At 41.1% G+C, this 13,640-nt stretch overlaps 1 protein-coding gene across 1 annotated transcript in view; it reads right to left on the bottom strand.

Annotated features, from left to right (window-relative positions):
• Nucleotides 1-56: 56 nt before the first annotated feature.
• Nucleotides 57-13,640, bottom strand: part of cip2a (cellular inhibitor of PP2A) — a 26,855-nt gene continuing 13,271 nt past the window's right edge. The window contains exons 5-20 of the mRNA XM_008279090.1: nt 13,354-13,476; nt 11,133-11,278; nt 10,951-11,026; nt 8,687-8,926; nt 8,103-8,265; nt 7,878-8,019; nt 7,411-7,510; nt 7,034-7,152; nt 6,578-6,758; nt 5,831-5,905; nt 5,414-5,524; nt 4,283-4,479; nt 2,448-2,561; nt 1,558-1,640; nt 1,184-1,323; nt 57-434 (exon numbers count right to left, since the gene is read on the bottom strand). Of these exons, the coding sequence (XP_008277312.1) occupies nt 288-434; nt 1,184-1,323; nt 1,558-1,640; nt 2,448-2,561; nt 4,283-4,479; nt 5,414-5,524; nt 5,831-5,905; nt 6,578-6,758; nt 7,034-7,152; nt 7,411-7,510; nt 7,878-8,019; nt 8,103-8,265; nt 8,687-8,926; nt 10,951-11,026; nt 11,133-11,278; nt 13,354-13,476 (2,157 nt within the window). The 3' untranslated portion in view covers nt 57-287. The remainder of the gene's footprint in view (nt 435-1,183; nt 1,324-1,557; nt 1,641-2,447; nt 2,562-4,282; nt 4,480-5,413; nt 5,525-5,830; nt 5,906-6,577; nt 6,759-7,033; nt 7,153-7,410; nt 7,511-7,877; nt 8,020-8,102; nt 8,266-8,686; nt 8,927-10,950; nt 11,027-11,132; nt 11,279-13,353; nt 13,477-13,640) is intronic.

Below are 13,640 nucleotides of genomic sequence, written 5' to 3'. Positions count from 1 at the left end.
TAATAATTTTCAGTTTGCAAAGACACACAAGACGCGCACACACACACACACACACCCCTCATGTGGAATCTAGTACGAATACAGACTCATCATTTATTCACCGAACAATAAAAACACACACATACAAGACACACGTGTCAACAGGACCTGGACGCTTAACATACGGGTTTAGTTTAATGTACTTCATCGAGCGTGTTTTATTACTAAACAACGTTCGCTTAGGATTAAAATTTAAGTCCGTTTTTTAAAAATCTAGCGTTTCCTCAGTCACTCATCTGGCTGGCCGCTCACAGCGACAGGTTGACGTCGCTCTTCAGCTTGCCGCTGCTCAGGCTGTGGATCATGGCGATCATCGCAGAGTGCTTGTTCAGCTCGTCCTCCTTCTGCTGCAGCTTCGCCTCCAGCTGACTCTTCTGCAGCTCCAGAGACGACGCCTGAAACACAGGAAACAAGAAAAGCGTCCGATCGTTTCCCGCTGAATCGAAGTGTCGACGTTTCTGTGGATTATCTCAGTTCAGGAGCAGCTAACACTGATGTTTTCAACCTTTTCTTTGGTTTTCGATTCCTTTTCATCTCTATATTTGAGATCTTGGAAGGTGCACGAGACATACAGCACTTAAATTTATGAGACCACCTGTTTAATTTGTTCTTCACATTAATATATATTATATTTATAGACCTTCCAGCATCATGGGGGGCTTTAATTCTCACTCAGCTCTCAACCTTTTACCATTTTGAACAGGAATTTAAAACTGAATTCACCTTTTTGTACCCAAATCTGAGCGGCTCACTGGGCTTCTACATACATACAGCTGAGTTTTACATTTATAGATTTAACATCTGGAGAAAAAAAAGGTTCATTTTCACAGCAGCATCTTGTTTATTTGTGCTCTAATTCTGTGCAGCAAAGTCCTAAATAAAAGAACGTATGATTTTATTTCTCCTCACAAAAATCTAACTAAACGTGCATTTGAAGAACATATGACGAACTTTATCCAGTCTGTTAGTAAAGAACCACGACATTTATTTGAGCTTGAAGTGCCGAATAAACATATAAAGACGCGAAACACAGAAGGTTTCAAGGCTATAAAGACAAAAACGGGCCCTTTCTTGTGTTTGGAAAGCAAATAAATCAAGTTTCTAATGATGCAGAGGTGACTAAACAGACTCTGTCCAGGGTTACCTTGATGCTGGCGTCCTTCCTGGCCTGCTCCGTTTTATTCAGTTCCTTCCTCAGAACATCCACCGTCTCCTCCAGTTCTCTCCTCTCTTGGTCTTTTTCTTTCACTCTCTCCTCCTCGGCCTGAAGTTCAAGACGCAGACCTGCCAGAAACAAAGAGGAGAAGCATCAGAAACAGACAAAACTCTGAATTTAAGATCCCAAAATCCAGAGCTACGTTTCAAAAAGAAAGAAGAAAAGCGTTTTTATTATGAACACTCGTTAAACCGCTAATTGATGGTGGTTGTAGATAAACTTGAGACCATTTTTGTGTCGACAGAATGCAATTAAAGCCACAAAAAGCAAACAGCGCCGCACAGTGTTGGCACAAAACCGACCCGCGATGTCGCTGTTTTTCCTCTGCAGATCCGAATGAAGGGATTTGATCTCCTCTTGTCTCTCCTCCAACACCGACGCCATCCTGGAAAAGAAGAAGAGTCGCAAACATCGACTGACGAGATGCTGAAGCACATTTTCAGGCAGAATTTATGTCCAAGAAAAAGAAAGTCTTGAAACGTGTGTCGGAAATTAGAATCTAGTGAAAGCTTTCAGATATCCTGAACTATACAGTCATAGAAGCTAAAATATGAGGATGGTACTTATCTAAGGGAGTGAAAATGAATGTATGCATACGATAAAAGTCCATATGCGACGGATTGAATAGACGATCAGTGTGTGAAGTCTGAAGAGAAGCTTCAATAAAGATGCTTTGTGTGTCCTCAGAGCCATTCTGCAGCCTTAACGTTCAAATCTCAAGACGGAAAACTATATTTTTCAAGGTTTTAGAGTAAATAAAAGCCTGCAAAGACGATGACACACATGTCAGGCAGCGTGAAGCATCTTATTTAACCCAGTTTGTTTCAGGCGACTCTGTGAGGTGAACAATGAATCTACAAGTGGACTGAAGCGGTCTCTCCTTTTTGGATATTATATTTACAAAAAAAAAAAAAAAGATCAACTCATCCGTTCGTTAGCAGCTCAGAGGGATGCTTTTGTTTGCTATTTCTCTGTTTGTAGCCAACTGAAACCCTTTTCTTCTGTGTTTTGGTTCATTTTTAAGTGTCTTGTCACTGCTTGAACTTGTTCACTTCAAGCTTCTTTCCTTCTCTGCTAGTTTCTGACCTCTCAAGGTGAAGCCTGCAGACTGCGCCAGCTACGATTTCCGACAACAGTATTTTCCTCAAATGCGTCGTGATTATTTAGAGTAATTCGGGGGAGTGTGGATTACTTGTCCTGCTGCAGCTGCAGAGCCTCCTGGTTCTTCCTCAGGGCGTCGTTCTGTTTGGTCAGCGAGATGTGAGCCGTCTGCAGCTCCTTCAGCAGCCGCTCCGTCTCATTAAACCTGCAGGAAAATGATACCGTTAAACACCTACAGAGGCTCTATGTCAAGGTCAAGGTCAGTTTTATTTTTATAGCACATTTAAAAACAACCAAAGTGCTTTACAGACGTCTAAATCAACACTGAAAAGAACATACATGAACATACAATGAAAAACAATATATATGCACGAGGTGAAAGCCACTGAGTAGAGGTGGGTCTTTAGCTGAGACTGAGCAGTCCTAATGTCCAGCGGTAGGCTGTTCCAAGGTTTGGGGGCTGCTACTGAAAAGGCTCAGTCAACTTTAGTTTGTAGTCTGGATCTGGGGACCTCCAGGACCGCTTGACTGGACGACCTCAGTTCTTTCACAGGTTTGTGGACCTGAATAAGTAAATAAACCTTAAAAACTACCCTAAAATGGACAGGAAGCCAGTGGAGCGATGCCAAACCCGGGGTTATATGATCCCTTTTTTTTTGGTTCCAGTTAAAAGCCATACGGCACCATTTTGGACCAACTGCAGCCAGCGAAGAGACGACTGATCGAGGCCGATGTACAAAGAATTACAGCAGTCCAGCCTGGTGGTGATCACAGCATGAATCACTCTCTCAAAGTCACCGCGAGGGAGATGTGGCTTGACTTCAGCAGCCTTAACTGGAAGAAACTATTTTTTACGACAGTGCTACTCTGTTTGTTGAATTTAAAGCAACTGTGAAAGAACACACCCAGGTTTTTAACAACTGGATTAGTGAATGACCGTAAAGAGCCGAGAGCGGCAGTACAAGAGGCCAACATATCCTTTAAAAGAAACTGCCTCAGGGTGCCTCTAGTCCCTAAAAGTTGTTTTCTACAGTCTGAATCTCAACAGAAAGGAGGGCTGCAGTCTCTTGCAGTTCTTATCAGTCACTGGTGTTTCCCTTTTACACCTCTGAACTCTCGAGCATTGTCACAACTTCGACACACTAATTTAACACATACGGAACCATCAAAATGAAGTCCTTATGTGTAGAATCTGTATGAGGTCACAGCATCTTCATTTTTTCTGTGGTGCAACCCAGAAGACAGGAGACTGGACTTCCATTTTTGGTTCTTGCAGATGTTTCACCTTCATCCAAGCGGAGGAACATTAACAAAACGAGACTAACGAGCCTCGGGGTTGTGAAACTGCCAGGTGAGGGAAGACGATGCTGCCTCTAGATGTCTGAGCTCAGCCACCGTACGAAGGAAACTGACTGATAAACCGTGAACTTTGTCCTCTGGTTTAGCTCCCTTTTCACCGCAACAGTCCGTTAAAATCACTGTTGAAGCTGCGACAATCCGTTTGTGTCTCGGGATCTATTTCGCTGTGACTCATGAGTGAGATCCTAAGGAAGCTATACGTCATTTTTCAGATTGATCCTCAAGCTGCAAACCGGCCCAACGCAAGCTGAAGGTGGCGGTCTGATGAAGCCAGCAGAACCATCCACATAAAGCAGACTCCTAATTTCCCAATCTGGATGTGCACTCTGGTCTGGGGAACCTTTAATCAACTAGATAAAGACTGATGAATGCTTTAATTAATTTAAAACTAAATGCAGTTATTTAATGTGAAAATAAAAACCACTTCAGCCCCAATAATAAATAGAATATAGGACCATTACATGGCATGGCTAAAATGGTTTCTCGGTTAAAATAAAACCTGATTTTGTGTTATTTCCTTCGTGGGGCTCCATGGATGCGTCTTGACTGTGCGTTCCAGCGGCTCACCTGTTGAGCAGGCTGTTGTAGGCTCCCTTCAGGGCCTGGTGGTCCTCGGAGTCCCGCTGCAGCCTGGCGTTGTGCTGCAGCAGCTCCTCCATGTCGGCCTTGGAGCGCTGCACCTCCAGCACCTGGCTGCTCAGCTCGCCCTGCAGGTCCTCCCGCCGCCGCTCGGCGTCCTTCAGCAGCGACGCCAGCTTACGGGCCTGAAGGCCGACGGGCAAAAAGTATCATCCAAGGAAAATACAGGCTGGTGATTTTACCTGCCTGGTGTTTTAACATATTAATCTGGCAGATAGATTATTTTACAGATAATATTGTAAAGCCTGAACCATTTATATTCAGGAGGAAAGTGTATATTATGATTAATATTGTACGGTCTTAACCTTAATATTTACATAACTTGGGTAAATTTCTGTAATCAATAACACTTTTGTGTCATAACCTTAATATTTATATTGGTAAATTATCTTTCTCTATTAAAGAGTACTTTGGTTCAACATCTGTAGTTTTAAATGTGCTTTATAAATATAATATATAATATAATATATAAATAATAGTGACTTGACTAATATGTCGTATCAAAACTTGAGGCTAATGCCATATATCATATTCTGACCACATCTGGAGTTTAAACCTTCAATGGACATCAGGAGCTGATCGTCCTCCTGTCATCGGTTTTAATTTTCAACTTAATCAGAATCAAGAACGTTGTGATTCAAACTAAACTGATGCCGTCTGCATTAAAGGCTGCATTTGACATTTACTTTATTCCCAACATTCGATTTACCTTTTAGCTAAAAAAAAATGCACAAAGAGTAATTTTCCCAAAGTCCATGTTGATATTTTTAAACGTCTACAATGACATAAGGCTTAAAACAGAAGAAATGCTCGTGTTTAAGAGGCTGGTGAAGTCATTTTCTTGCTTTATATGTGATTCAAATCAATATTATATCCTCAAAATTATTTCCAATTAAAATTTTGATTAATACAGTAAACAGAAGTATTGCAGGTAAAACTGAGGGACTCGATGCCAGAAAATGTCATTATCAAGTTATTACGTCTGACGTTAAACTACTAAATTAACTGGGAAAGAATATTTTATGCAGATTCCTGTAGCTCTGTGTAGAAAAACTTTACCTCAGCTTCAGCTTGAGCTCGCTGGACACGATACTGAGCGATGAGACGGTCGGCCTGAGAAAGAGCCAAAGCTTTGGCCTCCAACAAGTCCTGCAGGCGGCTCTCCTTTGACTGACGGGAAAACAAAGAAATGCTGCTTCACAAAAACTCTAAAATCAAGAAAGACTCGTCAGTTTCTGTGTCTTAAATTATGAAATCCAGTTCTGAAATGGTTTTCTGTGAACTAGTAGCTACTTACATAAACAACCCTCAAATACAGCTGCAATAAAACATCATATGAGCCCCTTTCACCATATTAATAAGACTTTTTAAAGCAAAATGAGATCAAACGCTTGTCCTGTTACCTGCCTGCAAAGCCAACATCTACCAAACGGCATCACTGTACATTTTACTTCTTCATCTGACAAACACGCTCACCGTGAACGCAGAAAGCTTCTGTTCGTAAACATCGATGATCTCAGACACGTGCGAGTCCTTCGCCTGCTCCTGCAGCTACAAACAGCAAAGAAACACCAGAAGTAATGCTGTTAGCGGCATTTAAATAGTTAAATATATCAAAAATAGCTCTTGTGAAAGATATTGCACTTGTGTAAAAGGTAAATAAATAAATAACAATATTGCACAAGGATGTTGACGGCTTTGACTATCAGGGTAACAACAAAAAGCCTGTGAAATAATCAAATTATCATCTTTTAATCTTCTTGTGACTTCCACCTCCTAGAAAGTCGGAGCTAAAACACCCAGTTGTGCTGTTTTTATGACATTACATTTGTCATTGTAATTTAAGAATTTTTGGTCAGTTAGCTTCCAAAATAAATTAAGGAAACAGTAAACTTAGAAAACTAAATAAAAACACCTAACAGCTGAGCAGAGATCATAATCTAAGCATACATTTCTACCACAAGGCATGACAAAGTGCTCATATCTCTAAATAAATAGGAATTAGTACCATGTTCTAGCAGGTTTTTATTTTAGTTTAAAAGATAAAATAATAAAATAAAGTAGGACAATGTAAAATTACAAATGAAAGGTAATAAATGTTTCTGTGAGATGATAACGATCCTACTGACATCAATAACGAGCTCCGATCGCAGCAAATTATGCATTTCTTCCATTAAATAATATAAACACAGAAGCTTCTCCGTGCTAATTAAGCTGCTTTACCTCCAAACCCGTCTGTATTTTCTCCACCAGGCTGTGAACGCTCCTGCTGGAGGCGGCGGACGAATCCAACACGCTGGTGTTCGTCCTGGGAGGCGGGACTTCCTGCACGGCCATGCGCTTGACGGACAGCTCGGCCTCCCTCTGGCGGTAGGCGTTGTTGGCGGCGATGCTTTCTCCCAGACTTGGGAAATATGATAAGTGGAATTAACTACAGTTAAAAGGATACTTTCTGGTTTATTTCAACCGGCTGTATTTCCAAATAATGTAATTATTGTGGCTGATTTTCACATGAATCACTTTAAAAGTTTGAAAAGCATCAGTTCCAAATTCTATCATTTATCAGAGACAGAAACTGGAAAAACAGAAAGAATCATCAAATTTTCAACCTTGCGACAAGCTTAAACTGATTATGTGTTCGATGCGTCATTCTGAGGATTTCATGGTATCGGGACTCACACCAGCGAGGGGAAGTCTGGCAGCGGAGTGGCCTCGAACAGCAGCGAGAGTCCGGTCTGCACGTGGTCTCTGTGGTGGGACGTCAGGGCGAGAGAGAGCGGAGTCACGATCCTCTGGTCCTGAAGGAGAAACAACATCAGCTCACAGAGGAAAAACCACAGAAGAAGAAAAAGAGGAAGAGGAGGAAGAAGAAGACGAGGAAGAAGAAGAAGAAGAAGACGAAGAAGAAGATGAAGAAGACGAAGACAACGAAGAAGACGAGGAAGAAGAAGACTAAGAAGAAGACTAAGAAGAAGACAAAGAAGAAGACGAGGAAGGAGACTAAGAAGAAGACGAGGAAGGAGAAGAAGAAAAGGCGACGGTGACGATGTTCACACCTGCAGCATCCGGTAGAAGCTCGTCTCCATGTCCTTCACCTGCTGCCTCAGTTTGCTCATCAGCTCCAGAGTCTTCAGTGAAGCTTCTGCACACACGTGACTGAAACAAAACAGAAGCACTCACATCATTTTCTACCCAAGAAATGCAACAAAACCATAACATAAAAAACTAATATTAAAAGTCTGGAACACGGAATAGTTTTAATATTTTTACACAATCTGGTACAAACAGTTTATTTTTGGAGAGTTTTTGAATTCATAAACGTAGAATAAAGTGATTTTAATGACACATTTTGATTTTAAGCGTAGAACTGCTGGTTTTCCTGACACGTGATACATTAACAGATGGTGGAAAATTTGAAAACAATAAATGTACGACTCAACCAGACAGCTTTTACTTTACCATGACACACATTTCAGACTCTACAGAAAAACGTGAGATGTGATCAGGGCCACATTTCTCTCACCTGAGATCGTTGTCGGGATGCGGGCAGGTGATGGGGCTGTTGCCATGACAACAGGAGAGGAGCGCTTCAACCTGGCGGAGGCAGAGCTGAGCGCTCACCTGACGGGACACCAGAGATCTGGTGGAGTCCTCGGTGCACAGGAGTAGGAGAGTCAAGGGTTTAAAGCAGAACAGAAACACACAGACGCAGACAAACAGCAGAGCGGCTGAGGCCTGTCAAGGATATTGAGCAGCAGGTTGGTGACGTGAGTGATCCGGTGGCAGTGTTTTCTGACGTGAGCATCGCCTTGTGCGGGATCGAGGCCCTTCAGCAGCTCCAGCAGGACTGGGAGCAGCATTTCCACGAAGCTCAGCATACAGTCAGGCATGCTCTCTGCTGCCAAGGCCTCCTGGACAGAGAAGAAACCAGGACAGGGCACAGAAGTCACATCAGTGGGTCAACGAGCAGTTTTTAAAAGAATAAATATCTCAGAATGTGTTTGATATATCAAGCTAAAATGTCACAAATGTCTTTTTAAATATTAATATTTCATGCTATAAAAATTTCAACAGTCGAGCAGAAATTGTTCTAAAAATGTGATGATTTCCTACTACAAAATATGAACTTTAACATTTAGGTTTTATGAGAATACTGATGCTTATATTAGGATATAATTTAACAGTTCAACATTAGCGATCAGGATTTGTCGCTGCAGTGAAACTTGCTTTAAGTTTTAATGTAAACAAGTGAAGTTTTCATGCAGAGCAACTCCACAGCAGCTGAATAAAACCTCTGAACAGCGTGTCGGTGTCTCCGTGTGGCCGTCGTACCTCCAGCAGCTCGTTCAACAGCTGCAGGGCCTGCAGCGAGCAGCGTTCAGCGCCCTCCACAGGTGAGCTCAGCCACTGCACCAGAGCCAGTCCGCACTCCACCTTCCGTCCGCCGTCCGGTCCTGCAGCCTGCCGGCGGCCCGCAGCTCTCAGTTTGGGTCCCGCCGGCTTAAAAACCACCTCACACAGCAGCGAGCGCAGACCGGAGACGCTGCACATGGCCAGGAGGAGCTCCAACACCTGCAAACAACCCGCAAAGATCTGGATTTATTGTTCAGAGAGATAAAACACAGCAGCTCCTGATCTTTAGAGCATGTCAGAAAATAAATGGGAACATAAAGGGAGTATAAAACACAGCTGAGCATTAATAGATCTGTAGCTTTCTGTATTTATTTACTAAGTTGTTGGGTTCTTTATTTATGTGGCACTGGGGTGTACAAAGTGCTCAGGAAGAACAACAACAGAAGGCCAATCAGTCCAAAGAGAAGGAGGAAGTGGAGAAATAGAGTTAAATACGGTAAAAGATTTTCAAAATGAATCAATACAACAACAACAGAGAGAAAAATAATAGAACCGAATCCAAGTAAGAGAGAAGATCAAGTGGAATAAAAGAAAATAGAAGGTTGAACCAAAAATACACGGATAAAAATAATAATAATAGTAGTAGTCAACGTAAATAAATAAAGGGTAAAAGAGAATAAGATTAATATAATCGCATAAAAGCAAGCCAATAAAAATGGGTTTTAAAAAAGTGATTTGAAAGAAGAATCTTTAAAGACAAATTTCTCACACAGATTTCAGACGCAGCCAAAAGTGCAACACGAACCGTTTTAAATTCAGGGAAATTACCGCAAAAAGAAGCCAAAAATATCTCATCAGGGGTTTTCCTGGTTCAGAATCGGCCTTCGGAGCACGACTATGAACAACTGTGAGCATCATCAGCCCACGGACTGTAAACACAACAAATCTGGGTTCTTTAATTTAATATTTCATCGTCAGGTGCGATATGTCTTTACCGTGTGTTTGTTACTTAACTGCCCCAGAATGATTGTCAGCATTACTTCTTGCTTTTTCCTTCTAATCTGAGTTTCCTTTTTTAATTTTTAAATCAGTTTTATATTTGCATCTTATTGCTTTTTATTTGCTTTCTCACGTTATGCAATTTTGTATTTCAGATTTTTGAGCAATGTCTGACAAGTATTATCTTTTCTCATGAGACAGAACTTAATGCATTTTCCTGTTACGGCTGAACAATTACCAACTAATCGATTATTCGCAAACAATTCTGATAATCAATCTGGATATCTATTTAAGAATAAAAAAGAGAAAAATGCAACCAAAATTTGATAATTTTTTGGTTTTTTGCTCTGAGAATATTAAAACATGTCATTTTGATTTTCTGATATTTTACAGACCAAACAACTTCAGAGCAGATTTGAAAAAAGTTAGTCTGATTTAAAAGGAACCGAGATCTTTTAAAAACCCAGATCCAGAACAAAAGTGACGGAGCGTTGTTTTTTTGTGAAAGGAATCGGTTTGTGGAACAATCTGGACAAAGAAACCAAAGAATCAAAATCAATATTTACATTTAAAAGACCAATTAAAGCCGGTATGTTGAGGAGATGTGTTCATTATGTCTGATTGTAAAGACAGGCAGTAATCATGTCACATGTTCTGTTTTTTTTTTTTTAAAAAAAAGAGTATTAAAGAAAATGTATCTAAAGTAAAACGTGACTGTCAGCTTTGAAGGACAGCTGTTTCATGTTATTATTATTGTTTTTGTTGTGAATATTTTGATGTTTATTGTGTTGTTGTTGATGCTTTTTGTAATTTAAGTGTTTTGTAAATGCATTTCTTTGGGTAAAGGAGGCAGATAACATCAGATTGTTCTTCTTTCTGCTCCTTTTCATTCACGAGTCAGGAACGTTTGTGTCATGTTTAATTGTTTTGTCTTAACTCAAAGAATGAAATAAAATGTAATAAAAATAAATAAATAATAATAACTGATCAGAAAAACAACAGAGTATTTGACAATGAAAGTAATCATCAACTGCAGCCGTTTATTTGCAGTAAACGTGAGGATTTGCTGCTTTTCTCTGGCTTGTATCTCTGAAAACTGAACTTCTTCAGGTTTTGGGTGGATGAGACGTGATGGTTTGATCTGAGCTGAACCATCAGAGAGGCTGCAGGTCTTTAATAGTTTGTTGTCAGTGTGTAACTGGGGACTGATAAACAAACGGTGTGCCATCTAGCAGGAACCTCACCTTGGCTGCAGAGTCGGGGTCTTTTGAATGCAGCAGTCCTAAAACCTGGGACACACATGCTGAGAAGTGCTGATACCTACAAACAGAAAAAGGGCTTTACACAACAGCACAGCGAGAACACAGCAGGTGGGTCTTTGAAGGAACCGCTGCGGTTGAACGCTCAGCGTGAGAAACTTGTGCACCTCGTCAGGTAATCTGCTATCTTGGGGTTCTTCAGCAGGTCGACCAAAAGGTCAACGGAGTACTTCCTGGTCAGAGTGCCGTCACCGTTCACGATGATGTTGAACACGAGCTGGAAGGTCTGGTGGATGTTCTTTGCATCAAAGAGCTGATAAGAAAACACACAAACACGTCAGCCTGTGAAGACGTAGGATGTGAGCAAGTCATCGAGAACCAGAAGTGAAAAGAGGAACACATAAAAAGGAACAAACAGTTGTGGGGGAAAAACAAAAACAAAACCCCAAGCTATATTCAGAAACCAAAGAAAAAGGAAACACTTGTGTGACCTCTGATGCCACGGATTGATTACTATAAACGTCTCACTCTTGAAAAGGTCAGAAAGTGAACTGTCAGCCTCACAAGATGATCCATTTACAGCACTTTGTACACAACTGAATCCTTAAACCATGACAGCCCACTGTGACCGCTACAACTTAATGATTTAAATTAGTTTCGCTTTGTCACTGGGTCGATAATCTCACGGGAAACTGAAGGCTCTATTCACACTTCTCGTGTTCTGTAACTCATCTGCTACAGAAGTTCATCTGATAAGACAGAATTACTCTGATTTAAGGCTTCTCGGAAACACAGAGCTGTTTAAAAAAAAAAAATACAGAGACATACACAGAGCAACAAGACGGAAACACTGAAAAGGAAGATTTGGTTGCAAATAGAAGCTTGACATCAGTTGTATGGAAATATTTCAGCGACAGAAAGGATGTTGACCGAAAACAGGTTCTTTCAGCAGCGTCGTGCACTAGAGCTGAACAATATACGACATCTGTTTGAGATTGTTTTGACAGATATCATGAAGCCGTCACAATTTTCATGGCACTTTTTGCGTTTCTTCATTTTTGCTGCCGTCTGTACCAAACAGGAATATTTGTAGACAACAATGCTTCATTTCAAAATTATGCATTTTGACCCTTTTTTTTTTACCATCATCAGAAATCTCCAGTGATTTGGATTTTGTACTTGTATTCTGATTAATTATCCAGCTCTATCTTTGCTACACAATAAACTAGTTTGACTGTTTAACTCAGCACCACAAAGCTTTATGTGACGAGTGCAAAAAACAATGAATTAAAACTATATCAGACGCCTTTATCTGTGTTGCACTATGTACTAAACATCCATCCATCATCTATACACCGCTTGGTCCTCACTAGGGTGGTGGGGCGCTGGAGCCTATCCCAGCTGACTCAGGGTGAAGGCAGGTTCACCTGGACAGGTAACCAGTCTATCACAGGGCTACACTTAGAGACAGACAACCAAGCACACTCACATTCACACCTACGGACAATTTACAATCACCAATTAACCTCAACATGTTTCTGGACTGTGGGAGGAAGCCGGAGAACCCGGAGAGAACATGAAAGAACATGCAAACTCCACGCAGAAAGATCCCGGATGTCCTCACCGGGACGCGAACTGGCGACCTTCTTGCTACGAGGCGACGATGCTAAACACTGAGCCACCTTGCAGCCCCTGTCATAAACGTTCCTTTTATTTTTTTATTTTTAATGCAAACACACTCTCTGCAATCATTTTAGAACGATTCCTTCATTTTAAGTAGAATTATTCAAGTAATCTGGTGAAAATTGCTGGAATTCTTCATATTGAAGTCGTGATTATCTTGCAGAAAAGCTAAATGTCAGGGTTTTTTTATAATATCATACCATAACTTTAAGTGAGTCTCAGAGAGGCAGTGACTGGGTGGACTAAAGAACATTCAGGTGCTTATTAATATAACCAGATGTGTTACTCTGCCTTCATCACAGCTCTGAGATCAAGATTTCTGTTTCTAATTGGGATTGTTGCTTTTTTTTTTTTTTGCTTTGGAGTACTGCCATGTTGCTAACTCTAGCAGCCGTTCAGTCTGCTTGACACACTCGCATCTTCCAGGGGAAGAGTGGGGAGCTGCTTGACACTGAAAGCAATCTGGTCTTTTCAAAAAGTCATCTGCTGCCGCCTAGAAATTATGCAAATCACAAGGTTTTATTTTAAACCAAGGGGACTTTTCATCACACCGCAACCTTTTCTGTAATTTAGGAGAGAGGATGCACGTGGCTGCTGAAAAAACCTCCACACATGTGCAATACTAAACGGGTAAAAATGCATTTTAATCTGCTGCCGCGGAGTTTTAAATGCAGGCGGATCATCGCACAGTTGTTTGCCGTTTACCTTTTCGCCGACTTTCTCATTCAGCGTGAGGCTGGCCAGAATGGACAGCGTGAAGACCACCACGGTCAGACTGTTGTGAGCCAGGAAGTTGATCAGTGTGCGATAGAACGACTTCACGTTGTCCTATAAAAAAAAACACACACATGCATCACCCACAAGAATCTAGACGTTTAAAGCTGACAATGGTTTATTTGACTTCTGTATCTGTCAGCTGTCTTGTCATCAGATCAACACTTCGATGATGAAGGACTCGTCAATATATTAACGTTGTCACATGAACACTGAAA

The sequence above is a fragment of the Stegastes partitus genome, unplaced genomic scaffold (genome assembly GCF_000690725.1).
Source record: "Stegastes partitus isolate 25-593 unplaced genomic scaffold, Stegastes_partitus-1.0.2 Scaffold143, whole genome shotgun sequence".
In the NCBI taxonomy this organism is placed as follows: domain Eukaryota; kingdom Metazoa; phylum Chordata; class Actinopteri; family Pomacentridae; genus Stegastes; species Stegastes partitus.
Note: the sequence above shows the minus strand (reverse complement) of the source record. Positions and strands in the feature narration are given on the sequence as shown.